Source organism: Mastacembelus armatus, chromosome 20 (assembly GCF_900324485.2).
Source record: "Mastacembelus armatus chromosome 20, fMasArm1.2, whole genome shotgun sequence".
NCBI classification, from domain to species: Eukaryota; Metazoa; Chordata; class Actinopteri; order Synbranchiformes; family Mastacembelidae; genus Mastacembelus; species Mastacembelus armatus.
Genome location: NC_046652.1, coordinates 6,558,494 through 6,585,400, shown reverse-complemented (window position 1 = coordinate 6,585,400; position 26,907 = coordinate 6,558,494). Strand labels below are relative to the sequence as shown.

The 26,907-nt window shown below is 39.1% G+C and overlaps 1 protein-coding gene across 3 annotated transcripts in view; it reads right to left on the bottom strand.

Moving 5' to 3' along the window:
* Nucleotides 1-3,412: 3,412 nt before the first annotated feature.
* jph1a (junctophilin 1a) overlaps nt 3,413-26,907 on the bottom strand; it is a 29,463-nt gene continuing 5,968 nt past the window's right edge. For 2 of the 3 annotated variants that reach the window (XM_026292563.1, XM_026292564.1), the window contains exons 3-7: nt 25,106-25,874; nt 12,706-12,824; nt 6,321-7,054; nt 5,867-5,963; nt 3,413-5,686 (exon numbers count right to left, since the gene is read on the bottom strand). In XM_026292563.1, the coding sequence (XP_026148348.1) occupies nt 5,883-5,963; nt 6,321-7,054; nt 12,706-12,824; nt 25,106-25,874 (1,703 nt within the window). In that variant the 3' untranslated portion in view covers nt 3,413-5,686; nt 5,867-5,882. Of the gene's footprint in view, nt 5,687-5,866; nt 5,964-6,320; nt 7,055-12,705; nt 12,825-25,105; nt 25,875-26,907 lie in introns of those variants that run through there. The other variant, XM_026292565.2, reaches the window with a different exon arrangement.

The following is a 26,907-nucleotide window of genomic DNA, read 5'->3' as shown; positions in this document are numbered from 1 at the left end:
TGGAATTTATTAAATAGCTTCTATGAGGGAAGGATACTCTTATAAGGTTTTGGTTTATATTTGTCCATGACTACTTCTGCAACCAAATCTTATCCAGCATGCTGTGCCATATCAGAATAGTAACAGAGATATTATATACTATTACTGACAAGTTCGGCTTCACATAGGGGTTATAAGTACCTGTACACTATCCAAAATATTACTAATCATGGCATCTGATAATTTTAAACAAGCTATTTAAAGTAAACATTAATTGTAGGCACTTGACAAATATCCACATCTGACAAACAAAAATATCATATATATATGAATGAGTTACTGCAGACAACCACAACTTAAATATGTGGTAGAATAAACTCCCTGTAGGTTTTGCAGTGAGTTCCTGTTGGCATCAGGGCAGAGGGCACAACAAGTGCATGACATGGTGTTGCTAATTCCTGGCAGGTGCTGCTGCTAGTGTAACAATATACTAATCCATGGATGATCAGCAATGGAAACAGTACAAACTGATCTGAGACAAAATGGAGCAACTGCCTATGCTCCCACTGCTAATGTGAGACCACAACGAAGATACTTTGATTTCATGCCTGGTCTTTTCCCCTTGGATCTCATTATGAAAAGGTCATCATGAGGCCATCATTGCTAGGAGATACGATGGATACACTGAAATGAGTACTTGACTGAAATTCAAAACATACTCAAGAGTTGAGTAAAGGTTCTTGTGCCAATCGCTTTTAATCCATCTATAGATGTTATGCCAATGTAACTGTGTATATGTTTCATTAATGAGAGAGAGCCTGGTGTATAGTTTACGTACTGTATGTCACCACTAACACTGACACATAAAAAACAGCATGGTTACAGTTGAAGACATCTCATTATGAGGTAGTCTGTCTGTGCTCACATAGCCCTACATCCTCCCCCTACATACAGGACAGAGTCTGCATCACTGGGACATTCTCTACTGCATCCTCACTGCACACATGGTGGGTGGACAGGTGTGATACCTGCTCTTACAAGCTGTCAGAGAACTTGGGTTATGAGTGTAACCTGAGGTTCTGTTTCAAGCAGTATCTCAGAATGGGGTATACTGACTCCCATGTGGGAAACTTAGTTTGAAGGCCACCTGCTATTCACTCACTTTCACAAGACAACACTCCACATAGGGGCTAGTTCAGGTTAGGTAACACACAATTTGTAGAAGTCTGAGGTAAGACACAGGTTGTAGTTGCATCATGGAGAGAAATGCCCCTGTGCTTTGAATGGTTAACGGAAGGTCTGCAGAACTCAGGGTGGACCTCTCATGAACCAGATTTATAGTGATAGTAATGATGTGCAATTCATTGAGTTTTGATTTTGGCACCAAATGATCACGAATGTGAAAAGAGACCATAAAACAACAGGAGTGAAATACGTTAGTCACATTGGTACAGGATAAAAGGTTTAATTAGACATTAAAAACATTTGCCCTTAATTTCCTCATCAGGCTGTGATGGTGAAAAAAGTTCTCTTATCACAAAATAAATCACACTCCATTGAGTTGACAAATGTTTTCTATCACATTTGCTAATCGTTAGCATGTTGCTCTTTAATAATCTCTCCTCTCCTCCCCTCTCACTTGTATATCCCACCATTGAATCTCACTAACTTTGTGCTCTCTCTCTTGCTCTCTGTGAGTGTGCCTTCTCCCCGGTCCTGGAGCTGTATATTGCTGATGTGCAGTTACTGCCCCCACCAAGTGGCACAGTGTTTATTTGTTGTTTATTGTTGTTGTTCTTTCCTCTCTCTTCTATCCATTCACCCCAACCAGTTGAGGCAGCTGACATGTTCTCTGGCTACCAGCTCCTTCTGTCAAATAGCCAGATCATCACAGAGTCATCAGTCTCAGTAGCACCAATTAAGTCCCTGGAGGATCTCCACTGCCACACACCCCTCACCGCACAGTTTAGGCCAGGGGACGTCCTGCATTCTCCAGCACTTGAAGCACTTTCCCCCGCCATTGTGGGATCTCCTGCCCTGCCAACACACACACAGATCAGCAGTGCACTTATCTTTATTGATGAAAATGTGGATACTAATCTGATGCCGAGCTGGCAGCTCCTTCTCTGGCAGCCATTTCTTCCAGGCACATGTTTGCAAACTAGTTGTACTAATGGCAAATGTCTAGCATGGATTAGTTCACCACTCTTACAGAGAATACTGTTCACTGATGGCCAGATTGAGTTTGAGCAGCTGATTCTTGCTTGGTTGCTGACTAATAATGACTAACAGATGAGCATTTGCAACTTTAATTATAAAAACACAACATAGTCAACTTATAACAAACATTATCTATTGCTATATTAACAAATAAAAGAAGGTTTAAAATTATTGTACAAGGAAACATCAAACAACATTCACTTTATCAGGGGACTTGTAAAAATTATTTATCAAAATATAATGCTGTATGTACACTTTTTTTGGTTTGTCAAACATTTTAAGACTCAAAGTATATATGTATATATATATATATATATATATATATATATATATATATATATGTATATATATATGTGTATATGGGAATTTTACAATATTATAGGTATGTCACCTTAGAAATCCTAAGACCAAATTTTAGATAAATACTGTGTAATACAGAATGTCTTGTATTTGGTGATTCCAGGCAAATGCATAGCTGTTGTATCTTAATCTTAAACTCTATCTTAAAAAAACAAACAAAAATTAAAAATCCTCCAGTTCTTCTTCGGCTCTTTCTGAATTGAACATCCTTCTTAAGGTGGTAAAATCTCTCCACATATAAATTAACAAATTACCCCACATATAACATTATTGCATCATTAACAAAGAGTGATATTGAAGGGTAAACAAATCATGACACAGCTTCTGCTTTTGATAGTAACACTCTTTCAAAAAAATTGTGAAATATCTATCTGAAGCCACACATTAAAAGTAGCCTTTTTACTTATTAAAAATTGCGTTGTTGCAACTGGTGCACTACTGTTGCTTTGTGATCACTGTTTGTTGACAGCTAGGTGTGTGGCACCTGCTTTGTTGATGGTTTATAAGCTCTATTTAAATATGCTGCGGTATCCAGACTGATAGCACCCAGCCAGAGAACTGCTAGCTCTAGCTATAGACTGTTCAGCTAAACACAAAGGTATGTTGTTGTGTTGAAGACCTTTCTCGGTCAAGATGAGAACATTTCATAGAATGACTACGTGTCCAACTTATATGTCCCTCCTCTGGACATCAGCATCCAGGTGTCAGCATCAATTAGAAGGTGCAGTGAAAAGGAGATTCTGGGGGTTACACAGGGAGGTTTGCATTAAATTGAGATAGTGAACAAATGATCAAAAAGGAATCAATGTATGAGATCATAAAGAGTATAAAAATATAAGAAATAAACAAAATCTACTTTAACAAGGCATAACATATTTATTGTTATACACATAAAGTGATCTCCAAAGACTTTGCAAAAATCAATGGGGCAACATGAACATTTTAGATCTCAAAAGTCTCCTGCAGCTGTGCAATATTTCCTCAAATATTCAAAGAAAAATTCATCTGCCTTTCACATCACCTAGTGGTACATATAGTACAACCAATAAGAAATATTTCCCCCCTGTAATACAATATCATATGTGCATTACATTATAAATTACCAAATTATATTCATTGTCAAAATACAGGTGTTCAAATTGTTAAAAAATACCAACTCATACCAGATTCTGGACTGTGCTCTGTAAAAATTCTTATAAATATTATATAATAATCTCTATATAAATTTCTTCCACATGCAATGCTGCATTTCAAAAAAATCCCATAAACAGACAGTTCTGTTAAATCATCTGAAACTCCAGTCTTCACGATGCTCAAATGAAAAATAAATAAATGAATAGATAATACAAGGGTGAAGCTGACTGTATGAGATTTTTTAATCATTTATTTTCTTGGTTTGCTTTTACCCTTTATTACAGATGTTGAATAGTCTTCAGTGGTTATTTTGTTTGTAGTTATGTGGACAATTTGTAAACATCTAATACAATGTAGTGCTCATATTTTTATTTAAAAAACTGTAGTCAAGTGGAACTTTAAAACTGAATTGCAGCAAGGAAACAAAGCCCTTTTTCCATTGATCATTGTTCGAAAACACATCAGTTGTACAATGAATAAATAATTAACGTTCATAGTGATGACTGTAAATATCAGCCATATAAATAACCACTTTTAAAATCAAAGAAACTCATGCCATACTTGCCACAAAGACTACAAACAGCTATGACAAAGCAAATTGAAAGAGTGACTCAACAGATAACAACAGAGTATCCCCACATGACAAAGTTAAGACAAGTATGGCATCTATTTCACTTCCCGCCTTCCTCATCTTTTTCTGAGGTAAACAGTAGGTAAAGACATTTAAAGGCATCACTCCTTCTTCTCCTTGGTGCCACATTTTGCATGGCCTAAACCTGAATAATTTAAACTCCCACTTTCCACAAGACCATATAGATCCAGTCTCATAAGCATGTAGGCCTGCAGGCCCACCAAAGCAGCTGTATGAACTGCATCTTTGCATGTTAATGGTATTTTGAAACAATGGTAACAAAGAATTGCTTGACTTCTGATTTAATAAGACATTTACTTCAAAATGAGCTTACTGGCTTCTTAAATGCAATGCCAGCTGGTAATAGAAACCCTCTGCAGTGACATATTCAAATAAGTGTCTGGAACATAGGGTTTTTAGAATGAACACCCTCTTTTGGAAAAATATACTATAAGCTGAAAAAATAAAATGTATTGCACTTTCATGAATGTGTCATGTGAAATTACAATGCAATAGGTAGAAATGAAATTAAATAAAAGGGAAAGTTATTTTATTTACTCATCCTAAGAGAAATTTCATTTTCAACTAGAAGCGTAGGTAACCAACATTCAGAGAACAACGAACAAAAGAGCTTCAACAGAACAAAAAGAAAAACAAACAAAAACAAAATGTTAAAACTGTACCATGCACAATGAGTGTTTCAAAGTTGTGTATCCTGGGTAACAATTAGACAGAGCTCAAAAAAGCTGCAGCGATTATTGGATTAACAAAGTAAGACTGGCTAGTGACCGTGCTAGCACTGACTGCTGGCGACGGTCGCGCCCAGTGTCCCGTTGCAAGAGTGGCGTGAACCCCAGAAAATGCTCCAAACACCCGAGCACACTCCTGCTGCGGCTCTCCTTCCCCTGGCTGCCAGGCTCACAAAATAGAAAGGCAGCTGTTTGCTCCTGTCATCTAAAAGTGCATCTCCACACTCTCTTCCAGCAAAGTCCATCAGCCCACTACTACTTGCCAAGGCAGTAGGTGTGGACTACAGAGACCAGTGCTTGGATCAGCATAAGTGTGGGTTTCAGTTACTTCTTTTTTCAGACTATGAATGTTTGGTTGCATTTTTAAACTCTTTTTAAAAATCTCACTAGACACAACATTTCACCCCAGCTTTTAAAGAAGCCAAAGGAGTGCTAATTCACGGGGCTGGCCCTAATAAAGGACCATGACAGGTTGGTGTTAGTGATGCCTTTCTCCTAATTCTCTTCAGTATCATGCTGATTTCCAAACACCTACGGCCACCCCCATGTCTCACTGGTGTGATTTTCATTTTTCAACGCTGGCGATGCAACTGTACTGGTTGCCATGGTTTCACTGTAACATAAAATATGTTTGAAATTAATTGGCTGCTTGTCACATTATAGACATACTGTAAATTGTGGTACACGTCACATAAAGCATGGGAGAAAAGGTTCATCTTTGAGGTCAATTCATGTATTCCTCATTCATTTTTTGTGTTTGAATAAAGGTGTGCAGGAAACTAAATCAACTTACCTGAGAAACAACCTCATCATGTCAGAAAATGGACAAATATAATTGCTAAGCCAATATTCAACAGCATTACCATAGCGACAAGGATTGAGTTCGGACCCTGCAAAAAATAACATTTTGATCAACATCAGACCTTACATAACACTCTACAGCAACATCCAAAGATTTGTAATTATGGGTATTCTTGGCGAAGGAGAATTCTTTTAGCTCAGCTGAAATAAAAAACAAAAATGCTGGGTCTAAATAGTAGAAAGGCATCAATAATTCAGCACATAAACACCCATTAAATAACAATCGGCCAGTGCTAATATCACAGATTGACATACCTTAGCTATACATTGTACCATACAGACATGTGGTTGTTATTCAGCCTCTCATCTAACACAAGCAACTGAATATGCATATTTAATAATTATTTTCTTAAATACCTTTGTCTTGTGCTAAGAATGTTACTTACAGTTTGTTCTGTGACTTCTGCAATCTCCATACTGGCTTTCTTTGTGTCTGCGAGGCTCTTTGGCTTTAGGGAATCCTGCTTCCTGAGTTTCTGGTCACACTTGCTGTCCCGTATGGAGGCTGACTTAGGAGTGGGGATACTAAAAGACTTAGGGTTTTGTGGGGGCATACGTGCCAGGGCCAGGGCACTAGGTTCTTCCTCTGGATCCTCCTCAGGGTCTGGCGGCAGAGGGACCTTTGTAGGAGCCTTGACATAGTAACTGTGGTATTCTGCATGGAGCTGGCCGTTTACTGGAATCGCCGGAGGCTCTGGAGGAGGAGAAGATGCTGGGACAGGCTGCTGAACTTTGGCAGGTTTATGGGGAGCCTCAACATGCACATAAGAACTTTTGGGGCCATCAATGACAGGCAGCTTTTCTTCTTTACTCGTCTTTCTACTAGCCCGTTCATCCTTGCTGGTTTTTTGACTTGACTTCTCTTCTTTGCTTGTCTTGCGGGGAGGCTTTTCCTCTTTGCTGGTTTTGCGACTGCTGCTGTTGGCAAGTTGTCCTTTCTTCTTGCTGGAGTGGGGTGAAGGGGGAGGTGTGGCTCCAGCACTAGTTACAGGTGAGTGGGGAGGAGTGGTACCTTTGCGGTAAAAATGGGGAGAATCTCTCGGAGAGCGGTCTTTCTTTTCTATAGGCACCTCTTTAATCTCCACTGGCTCCTTTAACTGCTGTTTTACATAGTCCGGTCCTGCACAGGTGAGAAAGAAGACACACGTGAAAAGAAGAGGTAATCTACAAATGTAAATGTTCAGAGACTGGAGCTGTGTTGTTCCTGGTTACTGGTTTGATTGTGACTTGAGAGATAGTTTTAGATCTGCAACATTAAATCAATAATCAGCTGAATTTACAGTACTAATATGACAATCAAATGAACAAATAATTTCTAAGCAAAAATGTCAATGTAAAATGTTATTCTCTTAAATATGAGAATTGCATGCTTATTTGTGGTGCAGTAGTATCACCTTTGGATTTTCTACCGTCAAAGTACAGAAAATAAAACATCTACATTGAAGGATTGAAGAAAAAAAAACTTTGGCACTGAAAAAAGTATTAATTCTGAAAATAATAATCTTCTCCGTTTTTGTTGATGTAAGTTTTTTTTTTTTCCCAATGCCAAAGTTTCAGTTTGACTTTTCTGTCACTGTTTCGGTGTGGAGGGCAGGGCTCTGAGGGACAATGCTTCAGTTCACTTAATAAAAGGTGACCGACTGACACAATAAACAATGTTCTTGCCTGTAATCACATCAAATACGCGATACCTCATAACTTCACAGTAAATATGAAGCCCTGCCTCAAAGGGCTTTACCATCTGTACAACGTACAACATCCACTATCAGTAGACCTTCACACACCTTTAATACAGGGTAAAAAAATAAAAGGAGAACAACAACAACAGATCAAAATATGATCTGGGAGGATGTTAAGCTGAGAGTCCAATATAACTAATATATCTAGACAGAAGCTCTTCTTCTGAGTACTATCTGTGCTTTCATTATGAACATTAGGTCCTGAAATGTGTGGACAATAAAACCTGAATCTGAATGTGAATGCTTTTTTGCATGTGAGAAAACAACACTTCATATGTCCTTTTGTTCTGTACTGAATTAAAATGTATTAGTGACATCAGGCTCTTTGTTTGCATGTTTTTTTTCACTTCAGCTAAATTAGAGCGTGTCAGAATGATTAAGACAAGGACAGTGCTGCATTGTTTGTACAAAAGATGGTGTGAGCAAGATCCTACGCATCCCATGTCACCAATATGCAATGGAGAAAAAAAAAACTGAAATCTAGAAATTAAAGAGGGATAATTTCATGTGTATAAGGGAAGATTTCAAAGACAGATAACTAACGACTCTCACAGGCATGACATGAGGTTTGCACACTGTAATTCAATTGAAATGAATTAATACTGATTTGTCACATGCAGGAACAGTTATGCAAACAGAAAATCTAGTGTCCAATCCTAAATCAATATAGCTATCAACAATATAGCTATCAACAGCTTTATTGCAAAATCTTTTGAGCCTCAGTAGTTATAAGCCCAAAGCATTTTTCAGCTGCATGGCATTCAGAATTTGTTTTATAAATGCCACAACACAATAAGACCCACTACAGAGAGACTGGTGAACATTTGGACATCTGCAGGGCATAATATATCCAGCAAGCTTCATTTCACACCATAACTCAATAAGGGCTAGGGGCTTCGTGGGTATGTTTGAGCAAATTCATTTTGTTTGGGGACAGATTCCTGTGAGATCTTCTAGGCATTTTCTGACTGGTTCTTGGCACTAGAACAATTTCCATCCTCACACCAGAATAAATTCTGCAAACCCATAGAATTCAATTGGCAAAACACATATCTGAAATGTTAATGCTCCTTGTTCTTTAAATTTCAATGTTTTGTAGACATTTGAGCGTGTGTAGATCCACTTGTGATGACTGAGTGAAGATGTATTAGAAGCACTCTACCAAGGAATCCTGCCACGTCAGCTGGAACATGTACTGGGACTCAATTACCTAAATGGCTGTGGTGGTTCTTTCATCTGAACATTGATCAACTGGGCTGAGTCTGCAGCCTTCCAAAGAGGGTCACTAAAATAGGCCATGGTCCTAGTCATGCCTAAGACAAAAATACTCAGAGCCAACCCAAATAAAATCAAATATAGATCAGATATATGCAAATAATTGTCTTTATTTTTAAGAAAAGATAATGTAATATATCGTTTCCTGGTCTTTAGCTCTTCGAGGTTAACAGAATACAAGATTTGGCGAAACTGCAGTTTTGCTCCAGTGCACTATTAACAGACACACACACACACACACACACACACAATAGCACCAAGAGCGAAGCTTCAGTGAGATCTGTGTGCACATAAATGGATGCGTGTCTTTGTGTATAGGAAGAAGGATTAGAGTATGTGCAGTTATCACATCTGTCACCATGTATCAGACTGGAAGAGTTATAGTGGATAGTAGCCTATGCTCTCGGGCATACAGTATTTGGCTAAATAGTAAATATATTTTTGCACCTCTTGAATCTTGTGTTTCATGTAAGCACTAACAAACATTAACCCAACAAGGTTGTTGCTACATGAATAACATGCTTGCTGCCATATCAGAGCACATTTCAAACGCTAGGAGTTTGCTTCATTGTTTCTTCTGGTCCTTGTTTCTGTGGTAGTGAAAGGCATTTGCATTTTCCTGGTTTGTGTTCATTGCTTATGATGCATTGTACTTAAATTCACGTTTCAATTATTCTGTATATTCTGTATATGTACTAGTCCATTCTGTGGGTTGTGATGTCAGCATGCTCTGTGTGCTTTTATATTTAAGATTTATGACTCAATTTGCAGCTTTTTAGATGTCCGCTTTGTTCCTCCTACTCACACCAGCAGATGGGCAGGGGGAGCTGTCACTGTTTGGAAATATTACATATACTACTGTAGACACACACACACACACACACACACACGCACACACACGCACGCACGCACATATGCAAATAAACAATGCCCCATTGTCTAGGGCTATTGATTGAATAGAATCACTGTCTTCTTATCCTTTGTTTGTTTTTACCACATAAAGAACAAAAAGGAAAACAATTTTTCATGTTCATGTGAACTTGAATGTGTTATTGACAGTAACATTGCATGCCAGAAGATGCTGCACACAAGCGTCAAACTCAGATGAGGAAACAGCTGCAGCGACAACAAGCTTTAGGAATTTTGCAGGCTTTTCCCAAACATTTACATTTTACAGCTATAACCATATATTTCTGATGTATCATCACATGAATGTATGTCACAGGTGAGATCACTATCTCAACAAATGGGACAGAAAAAATGTAGCAGAAATCTTATTTTAATATAGGATCTTATTAAAAGTGGATGTATCCTTGAAAGTCATACAAAGTTGCTGCATAACTTTAGTCGATCCTCTGTCAAGAAAAGTACTCCTCAACACCTGTTACTATAATTATAATGCAGCACCTGCTCATGTGTAGTCTTCAGCACTGACAGTCTGAGGCCTTAATGGTTCCACCTGGTCTAAGTGTACCTTGACTGGGTCAAACAGGGCAACCCCCCCTCCCCTACCCATGTTTTAGTGACCGGCTAAAGGAAGAGACAGCTGCTCTGTGTCATCTCTAAAGAGAGGCAAGTGTGGGGGTGGGCTCCTCTCAGTCCATAAAGATTTCAGCTATGTCTCCATTATACCCCAATGGGCACACATCAACACTAAATATAGCCCAATTAACGTCACGGTCACAGGCCACGCCTTGCTGCCTAGCTAACCCTTGCTGTTCTCCTGCACGGTGCTGTGTGTGAACCAATCATAAAGGTCATCAAAGTCCTGTTCCCATTGACCATCTCTTCCCATCTGAATTGCACACTTTCAATCTGGGTGATAATCTGCTATGAGTTGGAAATGCTAATTACAAATAACAAGGGGTTTAGACCCACACTTGTTACCCTAGAGGACTCAATAGAAGCTGAGGGATGAGGTTAAGTGAGAATATTTCCACTAGAGAGGCAGACAGGTTAGTTTACTTTAATGTACAAAATGACCAGAAACTGAAAAATTAGGACAGATGAAATGATCAACAAAGAAGTTGCACAGTGCTTTTTTTTCTTCCAGTAGTGATCATTTTTCCATGATGCTGCAAGGGAAACTGTTTAAACTAAAACCTGATATAACCTGCCAAAGGACAAACCATGAACCAGCAGCAAATCTCAAATTAGGCCATTCTTGTTTTGCTAAACAGTTCTTATCTTCAGGAAGAATCTCACTTATATAATACTATCTTCATAGACCTTCATAAGCTAAAAATAAAATGAATGTATGGAAAATGTGGAAAGTAGATTTGGCTTATTAGAGGTGCCTGTCTGGCTTTCGGCTGGGCTTACGAGGCATGCTTGCATAACCTAACGTTAAAATGCTGCAGCTCAGATGTCACCCTGTGCCGCGAATTATTATGACATCATCCACTCTTTCATTCATGATCTGACTTATAAGGCAAGAACACTCTTCACATAGACTTGTGGCCCAGAGATCACTGAGCCTGTCAAGCATGACCATCATTTTCCACAACACAAACAAACATCAGTCTCTGGCCTGGGCTCGCCATTTTTGTGGCTTAGTGAGGGGACATGCTTGAATGGGTCCCATTGTCAATCTATTTGTCACTCACTATTTTGTGGTGACTTTTGGCAAGAGCCCAAGCTCAGCGAGCTCATAGGGCTAAATATATTGCACACAGTGGGAGAGGCAAACCTGGCATCTTACGCTGTAAATAAAACTAAAAAAAAGGCACCTATTGCACTTGTGAATATTTGAGCATTTTTGAGTATTATTTATAAAAATAGTCTAATGTGTGGAACTGCCTTGTAAAACTCGGCCTACCTTGTAAATAAACTAAACAGAATTGAGTCATCACCCAATGCAGTGAGCTGCTGTATTGTGCAACACTGTGCCTCTTAAATCTTCAGGGATGATGCAAACTATTAGGTATTAGAAAGAGGGCCCAGTATAAGCTTTCTTCAACATTTTCCTGTTATTTCATCTGAGAAACACCAACAACCAGCACCAGTCTCTTACAACAGACCTTTGAGAAGAAAGACAAAGCCACAATCCAGAATACACTAGTCTGCTTCAAGCAGGCACTGCTTTGTCTAAGCACAAACAGACCCCCATTGTGGTTTTAGAAATCATCCTCAGTACCTCTAGTCTTCAATTATAGTCCTGGAACACCAAAACCCTATGCTTTTGTGCACCCACAACAAGCCCATTACTGACTCAGACACCGGCTGTGTAGACAGTTCTAAAACTGTAAAAACATCATTATTCAAGCAAAGCACCAGAAAAAAACTCTTGCTGGTTACCTAATTCCTACAAAAAACGTTGGCTAGAATGAACAAATTTGTTGCTCTAAATAGCTGTGGCTAAAAAATAAAATTGATAACAGAGGTGAGGAATGATTTAACAATTGTTAAACTGTGAGGGGTGAGCCATTTATTTGTTACACCTCCCCTGCTGGACCATGGAACAGTCCTAACAGCAGCTGGAACTTCATCCCTGGGTTGTTTGTCATGTCTATAATATCATATGCTTGTTTAAATCCATGCTTGCATGCATAGCTAGGCATGCAAATTTAGCCACTAGAAATAGTCAGTGTATTGGATTTCACCAAGTAGAGTGAAGACATCTGACCTCCTCAACCCTTCAGTGCACCTAGAGTCTAAGTATTTCTTAAAGAGACTAACATTTCAACTCCTTGACAAGCACATAGTCCCTCTATATACAGACTTGGGTTGTGTATGGGAGCCTGCTGTTAAAGATTACCTGGTTGGTAGAAGTTTGGAGAGAGCTCCCTGGCAACTGCCCTGGCAATTTCTGACTCATGCACAGCAGAGAGAGCAGCCTGGTCTGCAGCCTCGCTTTTTGTCCTGGCATGGGCAGTCCTGTAGGAACACATAAGACATTAAAAATGCATCACAGCTCAAGACCGAAAGACAGAGTACATTACAGATTAAGAAACACATTTTTAATTTTAATAAATCTGCATAAAGTTTCATTCAGACAATTCCATTCATCAGGTGTGACACAGCTTCACTTTACTGTCTTTTCTTCTTTCTTCCCTTTTTCTCCATCCCTCTCCTGGTCTCTCATCATCTTTGAGCATTATCACTCAGCATCCCTACTGGATGTAACACCTCCCTTTGTATTTCGATCACATATCCAGATTCTTTTAATTTTTTTTTCCAAGCAAGAATTTAATATTTGCAAATGACATAGTAAGCAGGAAAGTGTAAAGAATGCAAAATATGTTTGAAATTTTAGATTCTTCATAGCAGCCAATTTTTACATTGGTAACAGCTTTGCAAATGCTGGACTTTCCCCCAGACAATTTCATGAAGTAGCCATTTCCCTTCAAATAAACATAAAAACTAACATAAAATAAAATCCTCTAGAGAACAGCATTAGAAAAAACTTGCATCCACATCTATTATACTATGCCGAGGCTCAAAAACTAAAAGGCAGAAGAGTAACATGTTTTGGGATCATTGTGAGCTTAGCATTAGCACTGACCTGCTTAACAAATCCCTTGAAAAAGACAAAGATACTGTACATGTTCACATACTTTTGCACATGCATACACACAAATTCTAAAAGCCATGAGAACATGTGTTGTATGTACTGCAGAAGGAAGACGTTTATCTCTGCAGCTAGAGTATGTCTTTAAATTATACAACAATATGAAAAGCATCAGCTGAAATCAGTGGTTGACTAGTCCCTTATGTATAATCAGACAATAAATGGAAAGCTCACACAATACATGTCTTTGCAACAAGTAATGCAGTGACCCAGCTGGACCGTCCAAGTATCTCTGTAAGTATTGACAGCTGTGCCTCATGCCCTGCTTAACCCCACACATCCATCTTCCTCTCCCTCTTTATTTTACCATCCCTGTTTTTATCCTTCCTCTTCCATCTATTGACACTGCATTCCCTTATTCCCCCACATCGCCACCCCTGCCCTTCCCTCCCTGTCAGTGTGAGCCCAACAGAAAGATGCCTCTATTTCAAACTGCTTCTCCATCCTTGAACTCTGGGCTGTCCTGTTTTTCACAAGCTGGGACATTAAAATATTAAAATGCATGATGGGCCATATACTGGTGGAAGTGACAGACCAATATACTTTACAATAAGGAATTCAGACTGTGTTTACAGACAGCACGCCTGTGGAAACCACAGTCCAGCTGGATGTAACCATTACAATTTCAAAATTTTCCCAAAGTCCCACTTGGTGTAAGAGCTATAAAGCACACTTCCTCTGTACACTGAGTGCTTAGCCTCTTGTCATGAGTTATTAGAAATATGTCTAATTTTTCTGGTATTGCTAAAAGCAGGTTTAGCTACGTAGTTTTACTCAGAAGTGCATCACACCATTAAAGCATTCCACTTACATCACAACACTGACATATATACTTCAGACACACATGTTACCATAAGGGCAGACATGTTTCTATTTCTGAAATGTGCAGCCTAGTGGAAGGAGGCATGAACGTGTCTTGAATGTATACAGCATGCCCACAACATATCTTAATGATCATAACAGTTCCCTTTAGGTAGAGCGGGCATAAAGTCACGCGCAGACACAGGATGAAATGCAGACTGTTCCCAGACAGGATGTCTGGAGGAGGTGACAGGCAGAAAATGATGGGAATAGAGGTGTTATGAGCAAGAGTGGGAGCAAGAGGAGAGTGAGATGGAAGGTGAGAAAACATGGTCATCTGAAGCAGAGAGATGAAAGGGTTGCTTGTTTTCCTTATTGGCACTGGCAAATTTTATTGTACACACACTTTTACTCCAACTAGTGACCAACAACACCACCTTCCTCTATACAGTCATCACTCTCCTTTCAGATCCGTCTTAGCTTTCACCGACCTTCAAGGGAAATCTCTTTAGCTGGTAATTGTTACAGTAGGTTCACCTGTGTTTGGTATTTAGCAGAGAGCAAAATAATGATTTAGAAAGCCCTGAAGCTGAATGAAATAGTTGTGGCTGTAAAACCAAAACAGCAACATAAAAGATTATGAATTTTCAATATTGCTAAGTTACAGTGAGTGAGTACAGTAAGTGATATTTTGCTCCACATATTGCATTAAAAGTAGTAAATTAATCCAATGCTAATAAAAAAATTTTGATTGAAGCAGCTTGTGAGTGTGACTGGCCCATTGATGTAACTAGTGTCTTCCCACTAGTGAAACACAATGCCCTCTGCCAGATATAATATACATACAAAGACACATAAATACAATTCTCATTCAGATTTTCTAATGGACTGCCTTGCTGATCACAGATTTACAGACTCAAGACAAAATGTTTTGGTAAACAAGAACATACAAGCTCATAATTGACCTCCGAAAAAGTTCTCTAACTTTTCAGACAGCCTGCAGCTCCCCGACTTGCAACCAAGCTGTCTCTGAATATAAAGCAACACCTGTTCACATCTCCTTTTGGGCTCTGCAGGCATTCCAGTCTGGTTGAGTGCTAGGAATGGGTACAACCCAATCAAGCTATTTGAATGCATAAACTAACCTCCTGGCACAAATGCAAATATCGTACACACAAACACATACACTGACACTCACACAGTTTGAAGAAATGTTGACAAAGTGTAAAAGTTAGTGGACTTTGAAGCTGTTCCTCTTGGACTAAAGCTCAATGTGACACATGATATTAATCAAGGGCAATTTTATTACTCTGACAAATAAACTGTCTAAAAAGTGTTAAGACAGTTTGGTTTGACATTGCAGCAGACTATGACGGTGAGCAAAGCAAACAGGGAAAACAAAAACACAGATCAAGGAAAAGGTATGGAAATTGAATGAGAAAAAAACAGAACTGAGACTGAGATAGATCGCCCCTCTAAAGTCTCTTGGGTATTTAGAACTGCTGATATATGTATTTCGGCCTCTCTAATTTTACTGTAGGGTTAAATTTCAAACCTCATGTGGTGTGTTTTTCATTAAGGTTTGTAATATCACTGTCCCCTTCAGAATACAGTCTGTATGTATCGTTATTATCTGCCTGTTGGGTGTGAGCATATATGTGATCATGTGTGCACACACTCCCCTGTTTGAAGCTTCAATTCATCAGTCCCCCAATTCCAGCCTGAGGAATCTCTCTCACATATGCTGATGAGGTTCTTTGTCCCCCCCCCCCCTGCTTTGCTTCTTCCAGTACAGCCCCTCCCCATCCTGTTTCCCTCCTCCATCTTTCCATCATGCTATCCCATTCCCTGTCCCCCTTGGTCCAAGCTTGGTAACTGGAGTGCTGACTGGTACAGTATATAATAAGATAGATGATGAGTCTTGACTTTGTCTGTGATAAACTTGACCACTCAACAATTTTCACTTCAAACTCCAGTACTGTTTTCTGCCCTTAAACAAACAACCAAACAAGAGTCACAGTTCAAGAATGTGCTCAATTTGGGCAGTAATCCTCCATGCACAGCTCTGCTTCATGAAAGGATATTATACATCTACAGAGATGACAGCCTGATATCTTTGAAAAGGAACTCCCAGGTCCAGAACAGCAGCAAAGAACACCATGGAAAGTCTGAACAAATTAACACTTAGCTTGCCCTGCATGTATGTCTTACAGTCATGCAGACTTGTTGTTGAATTCTCAGCTGGTGTTAATTCAGGATTACACAAGCATGACTAACACCATTAGTGGTTATCTAAAACTGGCTCTGAAATTATTCAGGAATTATTCCTACAATGGTGAGTGACAGTGTCTGCAGCCAATAAGGCCTTCAGAGGTGACAGAATGGTTGTTATGATGAGATATGCTAAGTTGATCCTGAAAAAAGCAGTATGGTCTTGTGTGATAAAAATATTATGAGACGCTCTAATACAGCGCATGTAATGTGCCTTAAACATTTTAATAATGTTAATAATGCTTGATCTGTACTGTCAAAGATCTGGCCTGCAATTTTTATTTATCCTTTAATGATGGATTTATATATTTTTTTTCTAATGACGCAAAGACTCTATAGAGAAATTGAAAACCTGCTCCCAAGCAGAGAATTTGTTTCTGAGAAGAATGAATAGAATCAGTTTTGATTAAACAAAATCCCTAAACTCTATTGACATTTTTGGCTGTGGATTACAAACAGAACGAATCTCCCACTGGGATTTCCTACTCAGGAGCTCTGCAGTGAACCCTCCTCTGAGACCTCATGCTACCTTGATGTAGAAACACCCACTCACAGGTACATATTTCTGTGGGATCATAGCCTGTGAATGTAGAGGTGCCTCTTACAAACTAATGTGAAAATGCTCCAGCAGTGTTAGCATAGGAAGCTAATTCAGCTAGCGTTAGCTCGGGAGAAACAGTGAGGGGGCCTGACTTTGTCTGTGACGTAGAATACGGGCCAAATCTGAAACGAGGCCTTCTGAGCGTCGGTTTCTGACAAAGTTGGCCAACAAGAGCAGCACCGGGTGGTCAGCTGACACACTGAGGGGATACCTTTTGCACAGGAAACATTCAAATATATATGAAAAGTCGGTTTTGCATCTTATGTCCCCATTGAAGGTTCAATGTGTAATATTTAGAGTCATCTATAGCAGCACGTTGAATATATTATTCCTAAATATGTTGTCATTACTGTGTAATCACCAGAAAATACCATATCATTGCATTTTCTTAATCTTAGAATGAGCCTTTTAAATCTACATAGGGCGCAGGTCTCCTTTCACAGAGGCAGCCATGTTGCACCATCATGTTTCTACAGTAGCCCAGAATGGACAAATCAAACACATCATTGTTGTTTTAAAGGTCATTTCCCTTGCACCTGGAAATAGAGGTGTGGTGTGTTAGGAGGTGCTCAGGTCACATTCTGCAAAATTCCCATTTTGCACCTTTAAATTAATTATGAATATTATTTAATTAATAAATTAAACATTATATTATATTAATGTGAATATTTCTAAAGTTCCTGTTTCTGTTCATTTACTAACAAACTATGTTGTCATTACATGTCATTAAAGAAAATGCTAAAATGCTAACACTTAAGATTACACTACACATTTTTATTTTGATTTCATGATGAACCTGAAGATATTGAGATTTGTGTTGCTGTCAGAAGAAGCCATTTAGGAAGTTTAAGCAACACACACACACACACACACACACAAATTCTGTGATGCAAATCAAGACATGGTCAAAGGGCTATGCAAACATTACACAACATATACACAAGCTGACACGCATTCAAAATCTTTTGATGTACTCGAGCTACTTCTCATGTGGTAACACTAATTTACTCACAAACACTAAATCTGCATGAAAAGTTGGAAAGGACAATTACTGAGATGTGCCATAATGAGCTCTACTGGGAATCGGGGAATCTGTTTGGATAAAGGACAACATCTATAAATTTAGTCTGAATGATTGCATTATTAATCTCACACTTTTGTTCACTTCATATATCTGTTTTCTATAAAAAGAGTTGATAAATCTATTGTAAATTTCAAACTGCAAACCTTCAGTAATGGGTGACCACAATAGTAAACTAATGACAACTCAATACTCTGCTACTTGATAAAGAAAATCAACAAATGGCTGACACACTTATGATGGTGGTGAGGCAGTAGCCATGGTAACCACCAGAGACACTTGAGCAAGCTATCTAAACAGGCATCTGTCCTGTTTTAATGAATCTGCTAATGAACAAACCCACACTGCAGCCTACTATATGGGCATTATCCTACATAGAAACACATGTACACAAAGTATCATAGATACACATTCACGAAAAAAACTCTTTCCAGTTTTGATGAATGTAAACAAACTTTAGCAAAATGACAAATGATTTACAACTTTGCTGAAACTGAGGCGACACAGATACTGTGAAACAGACACACACACACGCGGACTTGTTCTTCTATCTTTGTGAGGACATTTATTGGCATAATGCATTCCTCAGCCCCTTACCCTAACCTTAACCATCACAACTAAATGTCTAACCTCTAATGTTACTGTAACCTAATTGTAACCTTTAGCCTAAAAGAAGTCCTTCAAAGCCTTCAAACAGCGGTGTAAAAAATGAGGACCAATCAAACTACACACACACAAACACAGAGTCATACACAGAGCAAAAGAATCATTAAGTTACATTGAAAAATTATAATGTGGTCTTCACACAATCTCTCTTGTATAGCCATTTCATTGAATAGAAGTAGTGCAAAACAACACTGATAGTAACAGAAGAATAGTCTATGCATGACATTACGGAAGTTACTGCATGTTTAACAAAAGGATTGTTTGTGGATAAGCGACATACCATAAGAAAAGTGTTAAATATACAGTAATTCTCTAATGCAATCCATGAACATCTGGGGGGCATACGACCTATGTAGCCAATTAAAGTGCCACAACAGATTTAGCAGGGATCATTAGTATCCAGAGGTTAAAGACACTGCCAAGTGCCACTGGCAAGTGGAACAAGAGAGCTTCATTTATTCAACATAAATGAAAATACAAACACATAAAAATCCTAAAGGTCAGAAAATTGTGTACAGTACAGTGTACTGACTGTTACATAATATCTTATCACATCACAGAGAAATTTTGAGGAGACATTAGCAGAAGGGAATCCTTGGATAGCTTTCCTGATTACTGAAAAGAAACACTGCTTGCACTTGTTATTTCTGTACATGTTAAATCATGTATAATACAATTTCTTACATAATGCTTATATATAATATTTAACCCACTGTGTCAGCCTCACATTAACACTCACGTTTGTTAATATACATGATTGACATGGATGAAGAATTTCCATTTAATAATGAAAAATTACGGAATAAGCTAAATTGTAGAGGAAATGGAGGAGTGGGTAAAACTCTCCGTACAAGAAGTACTGCTAAATTTTTAATGATTGCAGGTGCACAGCTACATGTGTTAGCCTCTTTATAACAGCCCTGGCTCCACATGGCTCCCCTCTCTGCCTGCCCGCCTGGCTGACTCATCGCAGTCTTTCCTGGGAAGCTGCAAAAATATGTGACATTGTCAGAGAGATTACAATCCACAGCCACACAGTGTAATGGCATGTCCATGAAACCCAATCGTATTGCCACTGCTGTCAGCACAGTCCAGAGCTCCCCTCACCTACACACAGAGCCACATCCCACAGGCCCCTAGTCCTATAAGAACAAAACTTTCATACAGTGAACCTCTAAATCAGCAAATTTACACATGCAGGCATTTATTCTATGGTCTTTTCTTCGCAGTGACAGCATTTAGTGCAAACTCCTGTTTTTGAAACTATCAGCTGAGGGCAAATTTTTGTATTAGCTTCTCCTGTCATCTTCCAAGAGGAAGGAAATGTATTACGAAGGAAAGGAAATCAGGTTTTCAGCTTTCACTATTTGTATCTAATCTTTTGTATCTAATGTATGTTTTTCCAACTTCTTTCTATATCATTTCTGCTTACTGAGGTAAAATATAGCAAAATGACATCTATCAAGAGCAACATATGACTCAGCATCCCCTGCTTGAGTCATTTCTTCTCTGTGATCTATTGCCCTTCCTACACATAAGGTTTTACCATAAGAAACAACTTTGAGTAAACAGATTTTTTTTAATTGCTACATACTGTTTTTCTTTCTTCTTTCTTTTTTCTGTTGAGATATCTACTCTGACACATTTATATTATGTAGGCTGTTTGTGTCTGGGAGTAATTACACATAGGACTGTGAATGATATCCAGATCATTTATTCCTATATTTATGTTGTGAATGTTGCATAAAAACCAATAAAAATCTGAATACACCCTTAAAAACTCAGGCATAATGATTTTAACTTAATCACCTAGCACTAATTATAACTTAGTAGATTCAGCTCATCTGATGGCTGCTAACTATCATATTATTCAGTGGTAATGTGAAATACTGAATACGATTACATCTTACGACTGTAATTTGATTGCACTGTGGGTCATTCAAAAACTACTTGACTAAATTTTGACGCATGAGCCATTGCATCAGCTACATTATTTATAGCTCTTTCATATGTACCAGCTGGAATTGACTCTGGTCATTGTTACAGATATAGCTAATATGAGGCATGTAGCTGGTTATTTTGTGCCAGTGCCTGAGTACTTTATTCTGTCAGCAATAAATGTTTTGTTACCTCCCACTTTCACATCGTCATAAATTTGAGACATAAATCTAATAAACGTTCTGTATATGTGGTTTGCTTTAGTCTAGACTAATGATTCAGATGAATGTCCTCCAAAATTATGCTTTGTGGCCCATGGCTACTATACATTTTGCCAGCTCATAAATGGATAAATTTGATATAATTTATAATGAAAGGTGTATGGCACATCTTCATAAAAACACCTAAAGAGGTGGCACCAGAACCAAGATCAAATACAGGCATGTAGAGACAGAAATAAAAAAAAAAAATCACCCAATTGCACCTCTGCTGCTATTTCAAGCAGCAGAAGTCAGTGCCATCAAGAGACAGCCAAGGTAGAACTTTACATGATGAGTGTTGGGATTATTTTGTTCACATGTTGAAACACAGGCTGATGTATAACTCTTTCCTAAAAGGGCAGGTGGTCAGTGGCTGAGATCATCCCACAGCAGGTGATAAACAAACACCCCTGGACACAAACGTAGCACACACACTGCACACACTTCCTCTGTTCTCTTGCCAAAAGATAGCAACCTTATCTCATCTCTTACATGCAAACACACAGACAGGTTCTCCCATTCTCTTTAAATCTTTTCCTTTATATGGACAAGCACATTGCACATACACACACACACACACACACACACACCTACATACACACACACACACACACACACACACACAAACACAAACACAAACACACCTACACACACACAAACACACACATTTGGGAGTGATGATAGTGTGAGTGAGATGGTGGGCTGCTATATCAGTGGTGGGACGGTTATATATTCTTGGCTGGTGCTGATAAGCCAACTGATGCCTTGCCTTATTTAGTCAGTACTCATTGCTGACACACTAGCAATGTAATACACACTGCATGCACTCTGACTGTAAGCGTTTGTCTAACAGCGTGTGTGTGTGTGTGTGTGTGTGTGTGAGTGAGAGAGTACAAGGATGCCTCCTTGTATCCTCTTATTTAGAGTAGCTATCAAAAAAAAAAAACTGAAAAAATTCCTTTGTGCTGAAACTAGCACAACATTCATAAGAGTTGGTACTAAGCACACATTACAAAATCAACATTGGGAAAAAAAAAACTGATAATGACATTCTGAAAAAGAAATTCTGCAACTTCCTCTTACATTCAAACATACACTTCCTATCGCAAACAATTTATATTAAATAAAATTTGTGATCCCAAAACATATTTTAAGGACCAGGAATCATTTAGTTCAGGGTTCTGAATAAAACTATTTTAAATCCCTTGTCAGCCTATAGTCACCTCATGCTCATGTGTCAGCTCAGGCATGCTTATTAGGTGTTGGTTAACCTTTCACTAGAGCCTGCAGAGCAAACACTGCTTTCCAGTGGAAGCACACACTTGCCCTTCATGCAAAGAATGGCCGACTGTATGTTTTTACCCTTCATCATTGTTGGCATACTTAGCATTACTGGAGCAATGGTCATTATCAATTGACCTGAGAAAAAAGGAGGGTCAGAAAAATTATGTAGAGAAAGCAAAAGTGATACAATAGAAATTTAAAGTAGTAGCCAAGTGTTAATGAATTTCATTGCTTTTTAGCCTTTTAGAGTAACACACACTGTACTTGAACACTCCTGTTTTTATGAGAGAGCAGAGGGGTTGACAGTGTTTGACAAAAGCCATTAGTGTAGACTATGCAAAGTATGTACTGGTCAAACCAAGTTACATTTTATTCATATAGCCAATATCAGCAATAATAGGTTTGAGTCAATGGGCTCAGCAACCTGTACAGCATACATAACACAGCATTTAAAAAGTGCCTGCTTGTCCATATACTAACATTCAGCTGAACTGGCCAAACTGCTGCTCTGTGGCAAAAAGGCTTAACGGGAGAAGCATCATGGCATGGTAAAACCTTCGATGGCACAACCAGTCACTTATCTCGGTTCACAGGCCTCTGACACACCCACACCCCAACACACTCACTTAGGCACAGGAGAATACCGAAAGTGGTAGAAGTCTTTTCTGGTTAGATAAAATAACTGTGAATGAGGGACAAATTATTCCACTCCACTTCATTGTATCACACTAGCTTTCTATTGATTGGCTGATCACAGGCCTGAAGCTCCTCAGCTCCACCCCAGAGGATGATGGGATGGCTCCTTCGTATAGTCTTTTTTATTCAGCTCTTATTGCATCATCTCAGTAGCCTCTTGCAAAGAAAACCTGCTGTATACCCCATCTTATCCAATCCCCTGGCTCTTTTACTTTCTCTGTCTCTTCCACTAGCTTGGTGCCCCTCCCCTCATTTCCTGCAGATCCACTGGGTACACTCCACATTCAAAGACAGAGTCATGCGACTAGAACTGGATCGATATGAGTGCATCTTTTACCGTGCACTGTATAATGAGACTTACATAACCTGCTTACAGCCACCACAGTCTGCATTTCTGCATTTATAACACAAATACTCTCAAAAAATGAAAAAAAGAAAAACATATTGGTTTCATAAGATGGTTTTAGGATTTTCAGCGACACATGATGGAGTGACACATACCAGCCAGTAATTTGATCAGTTGTTACAGAACAGGGTGCCTTGTTTGCTACCATAAACACATAGTATCTGCTCAAATCCTTTAACTGTTGTTGCTTTAGTGTTATGCATTAGGTCGTGTGTTCCCTTCTGCTGTAAACTGCCACTTTAATGTGCAGCCAAGAAGGATAGCAGATGGCTTTTCCTTTTCGCAAATTATCCATTTATATACACACATATCATGTGTCTCATCTGTGGAACAAACAGTATAATAGACATTTTAATATTAACTGTGTTAAATCCGCCTCATATACAGATTACATAAGGTGGATTTCATCCATTTCATGTATCATAGTCTGCTGTGGCTGTATTGGTCGGTTCAGAGCTACTTCCAAACATACTGTTTTTCATTATATTCAGTGTTTTATATTATTGTCTGTAATTTATCATTTAGCCTACAATTTTTTTAAAATGACACTTATTGTTATAAAGGAAGAAGTAAAGTAATGTAAAACAAGGAGCACAAAGTACCAACTTGTTAAGTCAAAAACAATCAAAATATTCAGTCAATCACTTTGGTTTCCATTTTCTCCACATGCATATCTCTCACAGGATGAATTGTAATGTTTCCCTCAACAAGTGGATTAAGTAAAATTATAGTTCTTACATTTCTTTAAATATGTGATGGGATATTAGTTTTAGACCCAGCTGGTTTATGTGTGGGTTTGAGTGTGCATTTTCTTTGTGTTTAGTGTATGCATGAGAGTAAAATGCAATAAACAACATCTATACTTCTAAGTTTTATAAATGCCGTATTATGTGCTTTTATATGCAAAATCATGAAAACCTTTTTAAAACGTTTGATTACATTGAGCCCTTTTCACAGCTGGTACACATCCTAACAGTCTTCCGTCTACTAATTTCCTGATGCAATGAAACCAGAGGATGTCAAAGCGATGCTGAACTGAGTCCCAGTAGGAGGGAGGCTTTAAGTGAAAAGGTCACATCTCATCCACCTGTTAAAAAGTAGATACCACATCAGAGCAATATTTGGCAGGAAGCGTAGGTATCGTTACTGGGCGCATGAGATGCACTTGGCATAGGAGCAGGTATGGCTATACTACTCACGCACATGAACTCACAGACACCCAAATCCTCTCTCGATCAGCTATAAACACACATACACACACACAAGATGCCTGTCCCCTCTCCCTGGGAATGAAAGATATGGGCAGAGAATAGAAACAGAACCTTTTCCAGGGATGATCACAGTGGCTACACAAAAGCCTTGACTGTTGTTGATGTATAATGGTCCGAGCTGTTGTCATGATACTCTTACACACTTACACAAGAGTAAACCTTCAAACAGACAATAAGATATTTCTCAAACAGGCCACAGCTCTTGCTCGACAGTGTTGAAAATAAACTGTGTGAGGATGTTTAGTTTGTTTTTTGCACAGTGTACTCCCACATGCACATACAGAAGCACAAATCAACACATAAAAACAGTACCTGGAAGCTGCAATTTCCACTTTACTCCTGGCAATGGCTGCAGCTCTCTGTGCTCCTTCCACAGCCCGGTCCACCTTCTCTCTGGTTTTGGGGTTCTTAAGAGGAATCAACTGCTTCCTTATTCCACGCACCAGTACATTATTTTTGTACTTCCCTTCTTCTCTGGTGGCATCTGGGAAAACAGTGCACCCATAACCATGGCGCTTGTTGTTAAGCCATTCTCCCTCATACTTCATCCCATTCGATCTCTCTGAAACACCAAATCCATTGCGCTTATCATTCTTCCATTCACCCATGTAGGTCTCAGTCGTGGTGGCGTCTACATGGTCCTCCAAAGGCGGGTCCTCATCAGGCAGCTCACCATCGCCGATGGATATGGTAGAGTTGGCATCACTGGAGCTAATACGGCTCATGGTGGCATCACTGCGTGCAGAACTGCGCTTGCTTGAGATTGAGGTTCGAGAGTCAGACTTGCGCAACTGTCGGAGGCTGCCAAAGAGTGAACCCCGGCTGAACAGGCCCTTCTTCTTTCCAGTGATGACTTCACTGTCTGAGTGAAAATTAAGGACGAAGCCACCACGGCTTCCAGTTGGAGTGTCTGCAGGGGAGGAGAGGTCCTGGAGCACAGTTCCATTGCTCTGCTCAGAGCGCAGAGAAGCCAGGGATGTACGAAGAGGAGAGCGGATAACAGCAGCCATGCCATAGGGAACACTCTGACGCACGCCATAGCCATGCCGCATCCCACCCATCCACTGGCCTTGATAGGTACCTGAGGAACATGTAGACATGGGTCAATGAGCCACAGTAGTAGTGCATACATCTGAAAGCACTGGTTATTTTACAGTGTTTCAATATATGAAATTAAAAATGTATTATTGCCCCTTATAGTCTCTGAGTTGAAGATAACGTATTTATCAGATATAGGACTGATAGCATGAAAGAAAATAAGGTCGCAAGCATTTAAAACTATAACTGAGTCAACCGGTACGAATAGCATTTTCTCCAAAAGAAGATCTCTGGCCTTACCTTTTACACAGTATGTTTTATTTTTACACACTCAAGGTGGTTAAGAGAACATTTTATTACTCAGCAGTTCCGTTTCATTTAACATTTGCTGGCATGATAAAAGCACACTCAGAAGTGGTCTCACAGTGACTTTAAGAAGCAAATGTACTGCAAGTCTGCTTGTATCTCTAGAGCAACAGATGGATAAACGAGAGTGGTGAAACAGAGTGCAAAAAACACTTGTTACCAGGAGAGTAGTAAGTGAGAGAATGGGAGAGTTCAGATCCAAATTCCAAGACTATAATCAAAAGTCCAGTCCACAGGTTCATAACTCAAATAATCCGTAATAAGGGGGTAGACAAGGTATTGGCAAGGTCCAAACATGAAAGTGACTCAGCAACAAATGGGATAAAACTGACAACAAATTAATGCAGACATGGGATATTAACACTCTCCTTGACTCACTTGAACTTGGACAGATGAAAGGTGGGATGGATGCAGAAAGGCCTTGGTAGCAGGATTCTTAATTACACTAAATTATTTACTTTGGACATGTGTAAAGGACCAATTAGTTAGGGTGCATGGATTTTTATTTTACAAATGCTTTGAAGTGATAAATCCCTACAGAAGAACAACGCCCTTTGTCCCTGGACATATGCTGGAGCTGGAGAGGATCACCTTTCAACACTTACGCTGTATCATTGAGATGAATTGACGGGAGCACTCTTGGCTCTTGCCCACAAACATTAGCAATGCCAGACCAGTGCCTGTGCTGATAGAACACTGACTTACCCTTC